At 41.4% G+C, this 18,030-nt stretch overlaps 3 protein-coding genes across 4 annotated transcripts; 2 read left to right on the top strand and 1 right to left on the bottom strand.

The window, feature by feature from the left end:
• The first annotated feature begins 1,241 nt into the window (after window positions 1-1,241).
• Window positions 1,242-3,621, top strand: apoea (apolipoprotein Ea). The gene is made up of 5 exons (XM_061759789.1): window positions 1,242-1,334; window positions 1,429-1,491; window positions 1,563-1,704; window positions 2,743-3,030; window positions 3,222-3,621. The coding sequence occupies exons 2-5, from the start codon at window positions 1,449-1,451 to the stop codon at window positions 3,526-3,528; spliced, it is 780 nt and encodes a 259-aa protein (XP_061615773.1). The 5' UTR covers window positions 1,242-1,334; window positions 1,429-1,448; the 3' UTR covers window positions 3,529-3,621.
• A 1,236-nt stretch (window positions 3,622-4,857) lies between these two features.
• msto1 (misato mitochondrial distribution and morphology regulator 1) lies at window positions 4,858-11,447 on the top strand. 2 transcript variants are annotated; one of them, XM_061759795.1, is made up of 14 exons: window positions 4,858-5,056; window positions 5,355-5,484; window positions 5,591-5,660; window positions 6,497-6,572; window positions 6,699-6,756; window positions 6,824-6,974; window positions 7,100-7,214; window positions 7,457-7,591; window positions 7,666-7,818; window positions 8,242-8,373; window positions 9,985-10,169; window positions 10,255-10,359; window positions 10,561-10,673; window positions 10,754-11,447. In XM_061759795.1, exons 1-14 carry the CDS (start codon window positions 4,973-4,975, stop codon window positions 11,014-11,016), a joined length of 1,770 nt encoding a protein of 589 aa, XP_061615779.1. In that variant the 5' UTR covers window positions 4,858-4,972; the 3' UTR covers window positions 11,017-11,447. The 2 variants fall into 2 exon arrangements, with proteins under 2 accessions (XP_061615779.1, XP_061615780.1); XM_061759796.1 differs by lacking the exon at window positions 6,699-6,756 and having other exon boundaries at window positions 6,805-6,974.
• Window positions 11,448-11,528: 81 nt separating this feature from the next.
• On the bottom strand, window positions 11,529-16,692 carry srsf4 (serine and arginine rich splicing factor 4). Its single transcript, XM_061759797.1, has 6 exons — window positions 16,462-16,692; window positions 15,873-16,042; window positions 13,518-13,627; window positions 13,224-13,438; window positions 12,477-12,554; window positions 11,529-12,386 (listed from the first exon to the last, which is right to left on the bottom strand). The coding sequence occupies exons 1-6, from the start codon at window positions 16,566-16,568 to the stop codon at window positions 11,912-11,914; spliced, it is 1,155 nt and encodes a 384-aa protein (XP_061615781.1). The 5' UTR covers window positions 16,569-16,692; the 3' UTR covers window positions 11,529-11,911.
• Between the last annotated feature and the right edge of the window lie 1,338 nt (window positions 16,693-18,030).

The following is an 18,030-nucleotide window of genomic DNA, read 5'->3' on the forward strand; positions in this document are numbered from 1 at the left end:
CCAACTTCATTCGAACTGGGTTTGTACAAATATAATTATTATACTTGGAAAACAATGTGGTAACATTTTGGAAAGAGTTGAATTAAATCTGATAGTTATATGTTGTTTAGCATTTCGTGGCTATTCAATGCAGTGCCCAAAGCATGTAATAGCCTCACTAGGGTCTCGGGCTGCTGGAGCCTATCCCAGCTATCTTCGGGGGGGAGGCGGGGTACACCCTGAACCGGTCGCCAGCCAATCCCAGGGCACATATAAACAAACAACCATTTGCGCTCACATTCACACTCACGGGCAATTTAGAGTCTCCAATCAACCTACCATGCATGTTTTTGGGATGTGGGAGGAAACCGCAGTGCCCGGAGAAAACACACCCAGGCACGGGGAGAACATGCAAATTCCACACAGGCGGGGCCGGGATTTGAAACCCGGTCCCCAGAACTGTGAGGCAGATGGGCTAACCAGTTGCCTACCGTGCCGGCCTCACATTAGTGCAACAAATAAAATCATTATCTTGGAGAAACAGCACAGCAATACTTGTGATTGAAATGTGGCAATTTTAAAATCACATTGCAATTAAATAATTAAATCAAGTTAAGCAAAGTCCAAAAATGATTAACAATTACAAATAAAACTATTGAAACATACACAACGCGTCACCAAATGAGAAATATCACTAAGGTAGGAACAAATTCAAATTTTATTAATTCAAGCTCTAAGTATTCACTCACCAATCGCAGCAATAACTACACAATCTAATGTGATCCAATAAAGAGCTGTTATCAAATGTTCTGATATTAATTTAAAAATATCCTTTTTTATTGTTTCTGGAATAGCGCTACATCCAACTGAGAGCTGTTTTTTAACCTTATTTGGCAATAAGAAAGGAGCACAATTTTAGAAAAACATGAAGTGGCTTATTTGAGGCCTTCCCATTTTCATCATGTATGGCGTTTCTGTTATATAAAAACCTTCCCATGTGTTCGTCTTTGTGAACAACTGTGTGTACAAAACAAACACATTCATCAAATTTCAATGCAGGGCACTGAGAATTAGTATAGTTCTTATATTGCACCCTAACAACAAACAGTCAAGATGTCAAATCGGATGTTTCAGGTTCCAAATATTGACCCGTGACTCCATGTGTACGTCAGAGTGCAACGTGGCGCCAAAATAACACACACAGCAATAAAAGTTGACAACACACTACATTATGGGAACTTCGAACACTGGTCCACCACCCCTGTGACGTTGACCGGATCACATCACCGCCTGCTAATCGGTATAAATACAGAGCGACAAGGTTAGTCGCCCTCGTCGCCGCCTGCAAGTGCTTGGTAAGCTTTTCTACTGCATCATATTACTTTTTATTTATCTGTACTTTATGTATCTGATTTTAAGAAGAGAATTACAGTACATGTATGCTTTCAGTTGCCTCTTCTGATCACACCATGAGGGTTTTTGTCGTAATCGTCACCCTAGCAGTCATCTCAGGTGAGTTTTTCTGAGAAATGTACATTTTAATTGAGCATTCTGACACAAATCTCTTCCTGTGCTTGAATCAGGCTGCCAGGCCAAGAGTTTCGTCCAGGATAACTCGGAGATGACCTGGGAGGACTACTTTAAAAACTATTTCACATTGTTGAATACAAAGGCTGATGAGCTCGTGAGGGACATTAAGAGCTCCCAGATCAGCAGAGAACTGGAGTGAGTTTGTTTACACATAGTGCCATGATTATACTATACTTAGAAGTCAAATCTTCTGATAATAAATATATTTTCAACCATCGTGTCTATCACTAAAACAGTACATTGTTTTTTTTCTTTTACGTGTCAGATTTTTAAATTGTTTTTCAACCTTTTTCATCGGTACCATGAGCTATAAATTAATTTTCTATCGCACCTTTTCACATGAGGGTCACAGGTGAGCAAGAGCCTATCCCATCTGATTTTGGGCGATAGTGGGGTACACCTTGAACTGGTCGCCAGTCAATCATAGGGCACATAAAGACGAACAAACATTCACACTCACATTCGCACCTTCGTATGATTTAGAGTCTCCAATTGGGCCCGACCGATATGGATTTTTAAAATCCGATACTGATATTTTGCAGAATAAAATTCCGATAACCAATTAATCGGCCAATTAATTTAAAGAATATATAATGAATAAAAAACTTCTTTTTGGTCTCTTAATGCTTAAGATTATAAATAGATACATTTCAGGCTGAACATTTGACTGTTTTACCGTACTTTGTCCTTTGGTATTTGCTTAAAGTTTCAACACAGAGAAAAATCTGCCAATTATTTTTTTATTATTATTTGTTTGATTTTTTTTTTAATCTGCAAAAAAAGAGATTAAATCGCCCGACCAATTCATCGGTCGGGTCCTACTCTCCAATTAACCTAGCATGCATGTTTTTGGAATGTGGGAGGAAGCTGGACAACCCGCAGAAAACCAATGCAAGCAACTTGAGAACATTTTATTTTGTACGTTTTCTTGGGAGGAATCACATGGTTCTCCTGCCTTAGATTGTATTTCAACTTAATTTGCCTGTTATGGTAAATATGCATTTACAATAAAGTGAGGAATTAGAGAGTCTGCCATTTAACTTTTTTTTATTGAATGTCTCAGCAACTATTGAACATAGATGCCAGAAATATGTATTTGTACATTTAAGACAAGTAATAAGTTGCTTTTGATCCAGTGTGACATGCAACATTGCCGTGTCTCACCTCCCTTAGCACCTTGATCCAAGACAGCATAGCTGAGCTGGGCACGTACAGGGCCGACCTGGAGGAGAAGCTGGGTCCGTACACCTGGAAAGTCGCAGAGCGTCTGGGCCAAGATCTGCAGGGACTGGTCGAGCGGTTCCGTAAGCACACGAGCGAGGCCAGGGAGCAGATAGAGAAGTACAGACAGGAGCTGCTGACCGTGGTGGAGCAGAACTCCGATGATGTCGGACTCAGGGTCACCGCATACACACGCAAGATGAAGAAACGCCTCAAGAAGGACGCCATGGAGATCACAAAGTTAGTGTGTTAACACTATTATCACATTGTTCATCCATCGAGTCTAGGTAAATATTTGAGTGAAGTATATCCTAATACACTCTAAATATACTGTATGTACAGTGGATATAATAAGTCTACAGTACAGTCTACAGTACAATATATTGTATGTTCCTGAGGCCTGTATCTAAGTTGTGTTGTCTTTCTCTCAGGCAAGTTGCCACCTATTTGGAGAAACTCCAGTCCCACACCTCAGACAACATTGCAGACTTGAGGGGGCATCTGGATCCTTATTTTGCTCAGGTGCGAGACAACGCCCAGGCGAAGATCACCACCCTGAATGACCTGCTGAAGTCCCAAGTGGAGAGCATGAAGGACACCATTCAGAACGCAGCGGAGGACATCACCAAAAGCTATGAAAAGACATCGAAGGACCTGTACTCCACCCTGCAGGAGAAGATGGAGGAGCTTAGCAGCTGGTTTCAGCCTTTTGTCTCCATGTTCACTGACAATATGTAAACCACTAGTCTGAATTATCTGTCTGACTACCACTCTACAGATGTAAAATGGCGATGATGGTGTTTACTAATAAAGATACTCACTCATACATAAGGAACTTGAATTTTGTTTATTAACGTGGTGGAATAAAACCATCCATCCATCCATTTTCTGAGCCGTTTCTCCTCACGAGGGTCGCAGGCGATCTGAGCCTATCCCAGCTATCATCGGGCAGGAGGCGGGGTCCACCCTGAACTGGTTGCCAGCCAATCACAGGGCACATACAAACAAACAACCATTCGCACTCACATTCACACCTATGGGCAATTTAGAGTTGTCAATTAACCTACCATGCATGTTCACTACAGCGCCTCCCCTATTAAAATGTATTTTATTTATTTACTTTTGAGTCACAAAAATGTTTTTAAAATAATATTGTCCAAGTGTGGTACTACACCAAACATAGCACGATTGCTCTGTGGGCTCCCTCTAGTGGTATGCAAAATAATCACGGATTAAGTACAGTTCAATTGTATTTAACATTTTAGTAATACTCCACATTTGCATTTAATCTTTAAGGACAGTTTGTTTTTACACTTTTATTTAGGTACAATTTTTATTTAACTTATGTGTGATACATTTTATTTTTTAACTAATTATTTATTTTATTTTATATTATTATTTGAGTACTGTTTTATTGTCCTAATTTAAGATCAATGTTCAAACTGTGCACACTGTTACTGTCGGACAGTATAATTTTTAGTGTTTTTTTTTTTTAACTAACACTTGGGCCTACTATGCTACTGTATTCGTATCTTGGTCATTATGGTGGCACTTGGAGGGCTGTTTTTTTAAGCTGGTACTTGGTATACAAAGTTTAAGAACCATTAATTTACTTAATTTCAAGCATTGATAATTTATAGCAATAGGCCTAACATTTTTAATTAGCTTCAAAAGTTTCACAATTGATTTTTTTTTTATTATCCTAAATATATTCACAGCTCAATGAACTAGAATTTTCTTTTAGTACAGTAGCCTACAGTATTGTACAGTAATACATTATTAGCTTTCGTACAATATGGTTTGTCAATAAAGATACCTTCATAAACAAAAGTATAAATAAAAAGCCATTCTGTGACATGATTTTTTAAACATCAGTTAGTTACGAAAGGGTTTCCAAAATCTAGAAACAAAAATAAATGGGAAAAATAAGACAATATAGGGAAACGATAATTATTATGAAGGAGCACAGCCCACATGTGAGCGTAAGGCACAGCGAAACCTAACTATGTGTGACGTCATTTCAGTATCCAATGATATTTATTCGATTGCTTACACAGCCAATCGGAAATCATTTGTCTTCACCGTGTTGCGTCGAACTTTTGTGTTGTCATATCCAAACATGTCGCTCATTTGTAACATGAAATTGTTTCTTATGTTAATATAATATTTGCCTTCCGTCAGAATGAGTAACTTTTGTAGAGAGGTCATCACGCTTCAGCTTGGTCATTATTCCAACTTTGTGGGCACTCATTGGTGGAATTTACAGGTGAGGAACACACTGCCGGCTAACTTAGCTTGCTGATGTTAGCTTTGTGTGTGTTGACAGGAGGCTGCTCAAGCCTAAAGTTAGGGAAGGTATCCATCCGAATGGTATTTTATAATCCCAATGAAGCCTCATATCTAAGGAGAATCAGAAATGTGCAGTAGAAAGGCCGTTGATTGTAAAACGTAGTCAATATTTGCTCGGACGTTGAAGTTTGTCCCAGAAACACAGTGAAATCATCACCTGTGTAATGTCAATTTGCAATTTAATAATCTGATATGCGTTCGTTCGGTGTTTGGAGGATGCGTCTCTGTCATACGACCCAGAGATGCCACCTGGAGAGATCCAGAGTGATGTCATGTTTCGTGAAGGCCAAACTCTTGGTGGGAACATCACCTACACTCCACGCCTCATTGCCATGGACCTCAAAGGTAACTTGGTTTTACTGCATAGTTAACTAATCCTGATGAGACAGTATTGTTAGTTAGGGAGTAAGTGCATATGAAGCCATATTAATCACGTTTTTTTTCCACACAGGAAGTCTGCAGACTCTAAGGCAGGAGGGAAGTCTGTATGATACTGGAAAAGACAATTCTGCTCTTTCCTGGTAAATAGATTGACAGTATGATAGTTATCTTTTTCCCTCTCATTTGTGGAAGGCCAAGTGCATAACATGTTGATGTATATTTCAAAAGTCATTCCGATTGACACTCACGTGTAGTTGTTATTATCCAATTTAAAAAAATAAAAAAATTAAAAAAAATGTAATATTGCACATCTACACTAGAAGCAGACTCAAAATGTTCCATATTGAGCCAAAACTCTAATGTTGGAAGAAATATGCATATACTGTAGCATTATGGTGTTGCGTAAAGAGTGACTACTCATAATAATAACCATATAAAACAAAAGTAGCATATACAAAGATTTTGAATTCACATTTTCAAATGCATTTTTCTGTTATATACTGTAGCCTAAAGGAGACTTAGGATGCATTTTACCCCACTGAAGCAATTTTCCCAAAAACATGATTGTAACACGGTTTTGTTCCAAAATATCCCAAGGATCAAGAATTACAGCAAACATTACACCCTCTATTTTGAGCCTAGCTTTTGTTTGTTGTTGTTGTTTTTTTAGGCTAGAGTCTAATCTCATACAAACGAGCCACTGCTCACCCAAACCCCTCTACTGCTGGGCCAATGCTGAGCATGACTAGGCGGTGGCTACTTGGTGAGCCCATAGTCTTAAAAAGCGAGTGAACGTCTCACTCACAGACATATTTTCGGAAATAGATTTACTTGGTTGTTTAATTTCACACTTGATGGGTAGGTAGGCCCTCCAGAGACCTAAATATTCATGTACAAACAAAGTCCATTTTTCGTAATATGATTAGATGAACCTACCCAGCACCAAATTCCATCCCAAGTATTCTCCATATAACAGGGATGGAAGCCTGATGATACATGAAGAAAGTCCTCCTGCAAAAAACTCCTTTCTTGAAGACCTGGACAACTTGGATGTGAGTATTTTGGTTTGTAATGAAACCAACAAGTTCATATTTATACAATTAAACATTGCTTTAGGTGATATCTAAATATACACCAGTTCTTGTGACATTCAATAGCCTCATGCTCTTTGTACTCAGTGTGGGGACATACTGACTCAGGCACATTTTTCTTCCAACTTCCAATATCACTGTGAACGTAAGTAAAACCTAATCAAATCTTACTTATTCAGCCCTTCTTTCTCAGAGGTTCACCTGCCCCGCAGGTTCTCTGAGCGTGGATACTGTGAACAGTCGGCTTGCTCAAGTCCAGAAGAACTACAAGCTGGAGGGTAGCGTTAAGGTCTGGTCTGACTTCCTGCGCATCCACTTGCACCCTCGCACCATCTCCATTATCCACCAGTACAACCATGATGGGTAAATTGTAGATTAAGATATTTGTTTGTGTGTTGTGTGTTTTGCCAGTAGAATTTGTTAAAGAAGACATATTATTTTTTCATACATGCATGGATATTTTTTTCTCCCCTTTATTTTGTGACCAGAGAAACTGACTGTCTGGAGGCTTTTGGCCAGGGGGAAACACTGCTGCAGGGGCCAGTGTTGGAGGATCTGGATGACAAACTGCATTTCTTTGTTGAGGAGTGTGACTACTTCCAGGTAAGTTGCTCTTAAAACTCGGCTGTTTTACAGTAAAGCTGTTCCAGCGATAAAAAGGCATACAGATCCAATATACTGCATGACTCTGAACAAATGAACAGGAAGGGTTTGGGGGGGGGGGGATCACGTTGTGTGGTTCAGGCGACCAATAACATTGGACAAGTTGCTGTTAGTGCAATTTGATTATTCTGTTGCCCTTCTCCATATCACATCATATATCATATGCTGTATCTCCACTTTAGGGTTTCCAGGTGCTGTGTGACCTAGCCGATGGCTTTGCAGGTCTGGGCTCAAAGGTCACAGAATTGCTACAGGACGCCTACGGTGGTCGAGGCATCCTAACCTACGGGATGGCTCCCGTCAGTCACCCAAATTCAGTGAGTTGGACTCAAGGTTCAGTGTTCATACAGTGTTCTTTGCAGACGCCGACAGGTTGTTTCTGTTCAAGCAGACTCCAATGAAGGACCGCTACCATCTGTTGAACTGTGCATTAGGGATGGTCCACATGGCCAGTCACAGCTCCTTCTTCTGTCCGCTGACACTGCGAGGAGGACTGGGCCTCCGACCGTCGTCTCCTATAAGCTTCCCTAACCTGAACTATGATGTAAGTTTTTTTTTTTTTTTCTTTTTTTCAAAGTAAGACTTTTACTACTCAAAAAGGTTAGGGATATTCGGTTATAATGTCGGGTGCAATTTCACGATGAACCTAAACTGCACGACAATGTTAGATCAAACACCTCTTTGTGAATTTTGCTGTTCAGCTCTTTGTTAGAGAACAGCAACTTGCTAAAAGTACTGAAACGTTGGACATGTGCATTCAAAGGTTTAAGGAAGGTCAAATTAAGTTCACATGAAAAGCTTATAATGCATTTTACCGAATATCCCAAACGTTTGGTGAGCAGTGTATTAGCATCCATCGGTCAAGTTCAACCTAACACAGCCTAGCCATTAAAAGTAGATTGCATTTCTTTAATCACATTGTCGTTATATTTCAGTTCTCCATAACATTTAGGTTTATGTGTTGCAGCCGTCACTTTGGTACCACTCCAGCTCTGTCCTGTCTCTCGCTCTGGATGCGCTCACTGTGCCGTACAGGCTGAGGAACAACTGCATCCCCATGTGGCAGCTGGCAGACTCGCTGTCTACGTCGGGCAGAAAGGTGATGTCATTGTGTTAAATCTAGTTGAAAGTTCTTGGATTTGTTTTTGGGAGTATTTGCCCGGAACACCTCACCGGGGAGGCATCCGAATCAGATGCCCCAGCCACCTCATATGGCTCTACTCTGAAATCCTCCCGGATGACCGAGCTTCTCACCCTATCTCTAAGGGAGAGCCCAGACAGCCTGCGGAGGAAACTTATTTTGGCCGCTTGTGTCCGGGATCTTGTTCTTTCGGTCATGACCCACAGCTCGTGACCATAGGTGAGGGTACGAACGTAGAGCGACTGGTAAATCGAGAGCTTCGCCTTTCGGCTTAGCTCCTTCTTTACCATAACGTACCGGTACAAAGTCCGCATCACTGCAGACGCTGCACCGATCCACCTGTCGATCTCCCATTCCATTCTTCCCTCACTCATGAACAATTCCCCAAGATACTTGAACTCCTCCACTTGGGGCAGGATCTCATCCCCGACTTGGAGAAGGGCACGCCACCCTTTTCAGACTGAGGACCATGGTCTCAGATTTGGAGGTGCTGATTCTCATCCCAGCCGCTTCACACTCAGCTGCAAACTGCTCCAGTGAGAGTTGGAGATCACTGCTTGATGAACCGAACAGAACCACATGATCTGCAAAAAGCAGCGATGCAATACTGAGGCCACCAAACCAGACCCCCTCTACGCCTCGGCTGCGCCTAGAAATTCTGTCCATAAAAATTATGAACAGAATCGGTGACAAAAGGCAGCCTTGGCGGAGTCCGACTTACTACCGGCAATCCGGACCAAGCTCTGACACCGGTCGTACAGGGACCGAACAGCCCGTATCAGGGGGTTCGGTACCCCATACTCCCGAAGCACCCCCCATAGGACACCCCAAGGGAAACGGTCACGTGCCATCTCCAAGTCCACAAAACACATGTAGACTGGTTGGGCGAACACCCACGCATCCTCGAGGACCCTGCCGAGGGTGTAGAGCTGGTCCACTGTTCCACGGCCAGGACGAAAACCACACTGCTCCTCCTGAATCTGAGATTCGACTTCCCGACAGACCCTCCTCTCCAGCACCCCTGTAGAGACCTTACCAGGGAGGCTGAGGAGTGTGATCCCTTCTTGCCTAATTTCTACTTTAAAAATCATTTTCATTGTTTCTTGATTGTTACATAAAATTCTAGTTTCTAGATATGGTGAATTTGGGGTTTTGTTGGCTGTCAGCTATAATCATCAAAGTTACATACATTAAAAATAAATCATGGAATATTTCATTGTGTGTAGTGATCTCTATGATGAGTTTCACTTTTTGAGTTGAACTACTTAACTAAATTAAGCTTTTGACACTTGTAATTTATTTAGATGTACCTGTATTATACTGAAGTTATGATGATCTTATCTCAATTTACTCACAAATTTGTATGAATGGCAACAAGTGAATACAACGTATAATTGTACCTTCTGCCAGCTAGTGGAAGGGTATTTAATTGTTCTGCCGGTCACTATATGTCGCTGGCCTAGATAGATGACAGAAGATACATCATTTGTAGTTCCATCCATCCATCCATTATAATAATAATTTTCAAATGTACATCCTTAATGCTGAGCATGATGTATTTAATAATAGGTGGTGGCGGCTTACGGTGTCGTCCCGTTTCCAATAATGCACGGCAGCTCTTTCCCCGATGCCCTGAGCGCCTGTGCTGACTCGTTGCCTTGGAAACCACTGTCAACGTGCGCCGAGGCAGCCGACGGTCGATGCTATGGCCAGTGGGTGACACTCAAAGGCTTGGAAGGCCAACGACTCACTAGGTACATTTTGTTGTCATTCATACTTTTAATGAATCTTCCTCAAAGTTTGTGGAGACAATTATTCTTTTTCTTTTTTTCTGATCAGTTCTGTTGCTCCAGGGACGGAACTTCTATCTCCTCTCCACAAGCTCCAGAGCGGGGAAGATGTCCTGGCATCTTATATTACATCTTTCTATCCTACAGCTCCTCTGTAAGACCCAAAACTTATGCATTCATCTGTTAGGACTGGGCAATATGGCCTTATCATTTTTAAAGTAATTTGGATTCTATTTAACAAAAAAACAAAATCCTGAGCAATAAACTTGAATTATTTGCAAAAATTGAGTAATCATTCAGCCCATTTGGTATCAAAATGTCTCTATGTTGAGAAACTTCATTTTCCTCCTTCCAGGGCTCTACAGCTCGTGTCCAGTCCCAGTAAATTGACCCCACCCTTCCCACGGATATTCAGTCAGTCTCTCACCGAGCGAGGTCTCGAGCACAGCCAACTGCTTGCAACCAGTTGTGAGTTTCTTACGTCCCATGATCCTCTGCTCTGAAATGTATTTAGTACTGTTCTATGCTAAATGATCTGCTCTTTGTAGCTCCGTTCGCCCAACCAGTCGTCACCTCTGTACCAGTCATGACGTCTCTCCAGTCAGGGCCCGCGCTGGACCCGTGGCTCGCGGAGTTGCATCGCAGTGTCAGCGCTTTCGACATCCGCCGCGTGGCTCCCAGCTTTCTTTCCCAGGGCCCTGAAACAGCGGACTACAGCGAGGCCCTAGAGCAGTTGCGCTTATTGGCTCGAAACTACCGAGACGACAGCGGTGGAGCAACGCGGTCGTCTTCTGAGGATGACGACGACTGACGTGTGTTGGACTCATATTGCTTACACTCACTCAGCCCCTGGAGAACCAAGATGCACTAATGTGGTGATTGAAACTGTCAGTTTGCTGTCTTGGTAAACAACAAAAGCAGCAGCAGTCTGTAACCTTTTTCCAACTAACTAAATGTCCCGACTACATTGGAATTGGGGTTGTACTGAAATAAGAGGGAGCTGTGTGACAAAACAGTTTTGCAGGAATCATGTGGCTCAATGAGCAACCTGTTTATTTGTCCATGATGACATACTGCAAAATTGAAAAATTGGCACAGTACCTTTACAGAAATGTAATATAGCCCTTGGTGCCGCATGTAAAAAATATTTGAATGGACTTTAATGAAAATTTATTTTATACAGTGGTTAATGATTGTTGCTATAGATAAAGACCCAACATATTAAACACCCAGTCTTCCATATGATCGTGTGCTTTTATTTTAAAGCAGTAGTCATTGTTGCTGCGAAAGATCTACAGAGACCATAAAACACAATCAGGAGGCTTTTTCTTTAATTTTTTTTTTTTTTATTTGAAATTAAATGTCACAGCTTTCACAAAAGGTGAAACATTCCAATAAAGTACAGCGGTACAGAATTAGCATCTATATTTAAGGACAAAAGGGGCTAAAATGCATACCACCAACTTATAGAACGGAGTATCACCAACTGCAACTTTAACAAAAAGCCTGCTAATTTGGGTCTACGGTAAAGGAGAAAAATGTGTAAAAGCAAATAAAATGGAGAAGCATGTGCATGAGACAAGAGCAAGCATCTGGGATGTATAGCTACTTATCAAAAATGGGAAGTACCCGTCTGTGGGTTGGGAAATGTCAAAGTGGAGGAAGAGGGGGACACTAGGTGATGACAAACAGTCCAAAAATCTCAACTATGAGCGGGAACGAGAGCGGGACTGGGAACGGGATTTGGAGCGAGAGACTGAACGGGAAGCGGATCGGGAGCGAGAACGCTCTTTGACTGGGGAAGGGGAGCGGGACTTGGATTTAGACTTGGATTTGGATTTGGATTTAGATTTAGATTTAGACCTGGCTCTGGATTTTGAGTCAGCGGGAGAGCAGGAGCGAGAGCCCCGCTCCTGTTCGCCTGCCTCCTCGTCGCTCTTGGGAGGGTCACGACCCTTAGATTCAGACTTCCTGGAGACGGAACGGGAGCGAGACCTGGATCTGGACCTCGAGTCGTCCTTCTTGCTCTTCTTTCCTTCTTTCTTGATCTTTTTGCTTTTGGGGCTGCGGCTCCTGCTTAGGTCTTTGTCTTTCTGGTCTCCGTTGCTGCGCTCATCTTCCTTCTTGTCCTTTCCTTTACTCTTCTTGCTGTTGGAGTGACTGCGGGAGCGAGAAGCAGGCCTGCAGGCAAAAGGTCCAACTTGGATTAGATATCAATGATCATCATGAGCATCTGATATTGTTAAGGCCAGGAGTGATGCAACGTCTCACCTGGAGCGGGAGCGGCTCCGGCTGCTGCTTTCACTGCGGCTTCGACTCTTGCGGGACCTGCGGCTCCTGGAGCGGGACCTAAATAGGCAACAGGTGCACTTACTTCAATCTGTTGGATCATCAAGTATATTTGCACAACTGTACATATTGTATTTGCACTACTGTGCATTTATACCACAATTCCATAAATACAGTAACCATACCATTGAACTACTGTACACATGTTCAGTATATTCTGTATACTCTTTTTTTCTTCAATAACTGCAATCGCTATTGTTTTTTTTTTAAACATTAACGTCAAGACCAGAGCTTCCCAACCTTTGAGCCAAGGCACAATATATTACCTTAAGGGGGGGGAATAATCTCACAGGTTAATTATGTACCTTCTGCTACCTAGTGGAGAACCAAAACTGTAGATATAAAATGGGATAATTAAGTGAAGCTGAATCACCTTCTAGACCGTATTTCTGATCAGATCAATATTATCTTCATTTAAAATAACTGTTCTGTCCTTTAAAAAAATAAGGAAATTTCTTAGTGACCCAAACTTTTGAAGGGTAGCATACAAGTCGAAATACTCACTCATGTTGACATGTATTTAGATGATATGCTTTTGAATTTCTTCTTAGGCAGTTGGTTAGATTGTCATTTCATTACCTTGTATTTGACGTGTAATGACAACTTAGTTTAATCTACCCCAGTTTTCAGTGCTAGCAGTAACCATTTGTCCTGTGTTGTGCTTCGTACCTGGAGCGGCTTCTGCTGCGAGAATAGGAACGGCGGCGTTTGGCTCCGGGGCGGTCTTCGATGAGACGGATCTTTCTGCCGTTGACCTCTGTGCCATCCAGCTTCTCCAGAGCCCGCTTCATGTCAGCGTAGAGCCTGAACTCGATGACCCCTTCATTCTTTCGGCCCTTGTGCGTGTCAGCGTAAGTCACCTCCCCTGCTTGCCTCATGTAATCCTTAAGGGGGGGAAAAAAGTACATTTTAGATGAAGACAACAACACGTGTATAATATTTCTTTCAAATAATAAAATGCACCTTTAAGTCCTGCCAGCTGCATCTGCTGGACAGATTCTCAACAATGAGCCGATAGTCCGTCCTAATAGGTGGACCATAGCGGTCTCTGCCCCAACGCCCTCCGTAACCACCTTTCAAGGTAACAAGGAAAGAGCAACAAAATGAGGACCGCGCAGCAACGGAGATGCACTTATCATTCTGAATTCCACACTATTTTCTACAAATAATTAAAGCCACACTGAAAATAAAAAAAACGGCATAATTTTAAGCTCCTATGTCTTAGACAAAAAAAAAAAAAGACAATCTATGTACATTAATTAAAATTGACAAGCTACATCTGTCTATACATAAAAAGTAAAGCTCATTAAATGTAAGAAAAAAAATAGGATATATATATTGTAAATCATTTAAAATTACATAAATCTGATCAAGGAAATAATTCCGGTGAACAAAAATACTAAACTAAGCCTAAAAACAACTGACTGTTAGAATAAATGTTCTTTTTGAGGCTAAACCCACATCTGTTCCTAACCCCCATGGCATCCTCACCACCCGGCCTGGGCTGGGCCTAATGGCAATAGCGGTCTTCATTCACAATGGCTCCCTTTTTTGGTCTGCCCAGGGGCCCAGAATGGTCAAACCACACTCTTGGAAAGGGGGGACACCATGGCCAGCAATAGGGCAGGCAGTCAGCAAAGGACTCTTTCAATTGAAACATTGAGGTTCTTTGTTAAATCTTTACCTTTTAAAATTGACAATCAACTTTAATAGAATGTTAAAAATAGAATGACAATAGCATTCACAACATACTGAACAATATAAATACTAAATTCAGAACTATCAAATGAAAACGTTTTTCTTTTGTCACTACTTTTTGTAAATTGCTACATGGTTTCATTTCACTAGTCATTGGTGGCTTGGGTGCATTCAAATTTCTCAGGAAATCTCCGTCGTCTGCTATTCCATTGTCCGAAGTGATTTAGATTTCATGCAATTGGTCAATTTGCATGGCAACAGCAAACGCATTACCCACTCTGGAAAGTCCAATTTCAGAAACAGAGATATGTATGCTTGCAAGAGGGCTGTCAAAAACCAATGGGGCTGACATATGCCAGACGCATGAATACAGAGTTGGGGGCCGGGGGTATTTGCACTTATAAGTGTCTACTGACACTAAAATGCTTACTTTCCAATCCAAATGCTTTAAAGCACGGTTTACCAATCTTTACTGAGCCAAGGCACAAACTTCACATTAGAAAAATCTCACAACATACCAACAAACCAAAATTTGCTTACATTTGTGTGAAATCTGTCTGTGTGGTTGTGTTGGATTTTCATTGAGTGTTTTTGTCAAGGTTTGAGCTGTCCTATTTTGTTGGCTGTCCTTAAATACACCTGCTGCACAGAGATGTTTCTGCTTCTCTCCCAATGCAGCTACAAATAGCCTGTGTAGTTTACCTTGCCATTACCATTTGCCTGTATTCCCCAACATGTGCATGCGTGTTATTTAGCTAATACAATTTATAAACATCATGTGAAGTTGGGTCGTTTGTGTAGAATAATTTGACTACTAAAAATTTAAATTTATGTTACATGGGTTCATGATTGTGTATATGCTAGATGCATGGTGTTGGTGCTTCATGATCCTCAGTTTTAAGTAGTTTGGCCCCATCTTGTGGCATCTATATGCAATTACAAACCCCTTTTGGATGGGGCGTCACCTATTTTTCAGATTTTTGCTATTGAATGTGGTTTGCTGTAAATTGATTAGGGAGTAGGTAATCTTTTCAACACCTCCAGTCATTATGGACAAAAGCAAGACCAATCCACCCAACCCAAAAACCAGATTAGTGGAGTTCTGTGTATGCTGGGATAACTAGCGTAACTGCGGGCTGATAATGTTATGGGTTGAACCCAAACTTGCTAAAATTGTGTTTTCTCTATGGTAACTATGGCATCTTTGGACAAAGGTTAACTACATGTATATCATTTATTTATAAATATAGGAGATAAGTAAACATGAACGACGCCTAAACATCGGACATTGTCATAATTGGTGGCTCCTGAACACATCTTGTGTCAAGAAAAAGACATACTACACGTTTAAAGTTCCTCCGAGTGCCTTGTCCCAGTCTCCTTCTATAGGGTTCCGCCAGTCACCTGAATCCAAAGGAAATGCTTCGACCTGTTCTGCCTAATGCAAAAATTGGTTGCGGATATACCCTATTCAATATAAAGTGAATGCACCCAAGCCGCCAACTACAACAGTTTAGCACCAAAGTTAATCAAGACTGAAATTAAAAAATATATATATATATATCTATATATAAATATATATTGACGTGAAACGAAAAACGGTTTAGTTGGTGAACTCACTGCTTCCTCGCCCTCCTCCACCACCACCGCCGCCGCCACTGTAGCCTCCATCACGACGGGGACCTTTGGTGTGCTCCACAATCACTCGCTCCCCGCACAGCTCCTTCCCGTTCAGGTCGTACACCGCATCGTCGGCGTCGCGCGGGTCATCAAATTCAACAAACCCATACCTGGGAAGAACGCTCGTTTTATTACCACGTTACAACATCACACTAAAATATTTCAAATGAATAAAGTAAGACCACGAGATTGCAAATAAAAAGAGTAAAAAGGTTGATTTTATTGACTTTTACCGTTTCAAATACACATTCTTGCACGTTCACATCGTGACATTGCCACGTCTGGCGCTCGCTAGCTCGCGTAGCAAAATATCCCAAATTATTACTAGCAGGGGAAGTGTGCAAAAGAAATATGCATCATTAAACACACTCGACGACTGACGCGCAGTCTGCTTAAATATTTGACAACAAACACCATTCGTTAGTAGAGCCTGCACAGACGGACGAGGCCCATGCACCAAAGTTAGCTGAAGCTAATCGACATTAGCTTTCTAGCAGGACCGTCGAGGGGGGGGAGGCCGAAATGTTACCCGTTTTTTAGATCCACTTCCAGAATCTTCCCGTAGCTCTTGAAGAACCTCTCGACGTCCTTTTCCCTGGCCCGATAGCTCAGCCTTCCGATATACACCCGAGACATTTTGTCGAATTATGAAGCTCAAAATCCAACAATGGACGCCAGTCGGAGCAACAGGAAAACAAGAATGCGGAACGAGAAAGGCAGCTTAACTGCACAATGGCCCGCGACGACAGGGCGTGGCTTACTATATTCTTCGGCGCTTTTCAACAGTTCTGAAAAAGACGGTCGGCTTGACCATTGCCACCTAGTGAAAAGGAATGGAACTGTTTTATAAGGTCCAGGTTCAGAACGTACTCCTATCCCTGACTGACCTACACTTTCAGAAAACACGAAAAAGGAGATGCATTCTTCGTCAACCTGTTAATATTATTGTCAAAAATGTATATTCACAAATGTAAATATAGTCAGCAAATAGCTTCCTTAACCCACTTTTACAATGATACTCTCTCTTTAAAAAATCTCTTGAAAAAAATCCAAATATTTGAAGCAACTGTACCATAACCGCTGGCATAACATTTTCTAAACGCATTTTGTATACTTGGACTAATAACTCATTTAAAAAAAAAAATCCCTGACCTACACCAACTACAGGTGGCGAAAGTACTCACACAGTCACACTCTAGGTACAGTACAAAAGTACTGATTCAACTGCTTTACTAAAGTAAAAGAAAAAAAGTGGACTGAAATGTACTTAAGTACAAAAATAGTACACATGTAAAAGTAAAAGTACAAATATTTTTTTCACTGTCAATTCTATACAATGCTGTTTCGGATAACTTGGAACAACAAAGAAAAAACCTGCACACAAAGTAGTTCCCCTCTTTTATTAACTTGCATAGAGCCCTTACTGAGAGGGGGAAAGAAAATCACTGGACATGCTATCAAAACAGGGGTAGCGACAATTTTTTCCTGTGCTGAGGATGGAGTTGATGTTGGTTAAATCCCAGGAACTTGAAGGTCATGACGCTTGACACAGGACAGTTGGCCAGCGTGAGGCGCAGCTGTGGCGAAGATGTGGTGATTTCTCTTAAGTAATTCTGTTAAATAATCTCTTAATAATAATAATACTCTGTTAAATAATTCTCTTAAATAAGGCCATAAATGGGGAATATCCCGCTTCCCCAAATCCGTTGTGTCATCGTCGTTAATATTCCCTGGTTCACATTCCTCCATGTCGCTGCATTCATTGTTTTTTTTCCGCTCCAAGATCTCAATCAGTCGAGATCTCGACCTCAATGAACTTTTCCTTTGCCTGTTTACATTTTTACTGCATCATTTAATCATCCTTGGAGGTCAAAAAACAAACTAATGAGCCTATTTGAACAAAGTAAGGAGTAGAAAATATAGATATGATGTTTTTTTTTGTTAAATGTAAGATTTCAGTCGCCTATTTAGGTGGCTTCTACTTCGTGTGAGTATAGTATTTGTCTTTTTCCCCCAATCATTTGTCACGCAATCACGGGCACACACCCTAACGCTGACCGGTGACCCCAGAAAAGCACCTTGTTCTCTATGAAATGTT

The sequence above is a fragment of the Phyllopteryx taeniolatus genome, chromosome 21 (assembly GCF_024500385.1).
Source record: "Phyllopteryx taeniolatus isolate TA_2022b chromosome 21, UOR_Ptae_1.2, whole genome shotgun sequence".
NCBI classification, from domain to species: domain Eukaryota; kingdom Metazoa; phylum Chordata; class Actinopteri; order Syngnathiformes; family Syngnathidae; genus Phyllopteryx; species Phyllopteryx taeniolatus.

Bases quoted from the DNA above. Each gene is read 5' to 3' on its own strand.
- apoea (XM_061759789.1), top strand. From the start codon at position 1,449: ATGAGGGTTTTTGTCGTAATCGTCACCCTAGCAGTCATCTCAG. The intron at 1,705-2,742 runs GTGAGTTTGTTT...CACCTCCCTTAG, and splicing joins CAGATCAGCAGAGAACTGGA to CACCTTGATCCAAGACAGCA. The intron at 3,031-3,221 runs GTTAGTGTGTTA...TCTTTCTCTCAG, and splicing joins GACGCCATGGAGATCACAAA to GCAAGTTGCCACCTATTTGG.
- msto1 (XM_061759795.1), top strand. From the start codon at position 4,973: ATGAGTAACTTTTGTAGAGAGGTCATCACGCTTCAGCTTGGTCATTAT. The intron at 6,573-6,698 runs GTGAGTATTTTG...CTTTGTACTCAG, and splicing joins AAGACCTGGACAACTTGGAT to TGTGGGGACATACTGACTCA. The intron at 7,592-7,665 runs GTGAGTTGGACT...CTGTTCAAGCAG, and splicing joins CCGTCAGTCACCCAAATTCA to ACTCCAATGAAGGACCGCTA.
- srsf4 (XM_061759797.1), bottom strand. From the start codon at position 16,568: ATGTCTCGGGTGTATATCGGAAGGCTGAGCTATCGGGCCAGGGAAAAG. The intron at 13,628-15,872 runs GTGAGTTCACCA...TTACCTTGAAAG, and splicing joins TGGAGGAGGGCGAGGAAGCA to GTGGTTACGGAGGGCGTTGG. The intron at 12,387-12,476 runs GTGAGACGTTGC...TTTTGCCTGCAG, and splicing joins CGGAGCCGCTCCCGCTCCAG to GCCTGCTTCTCGCTCCCGCA.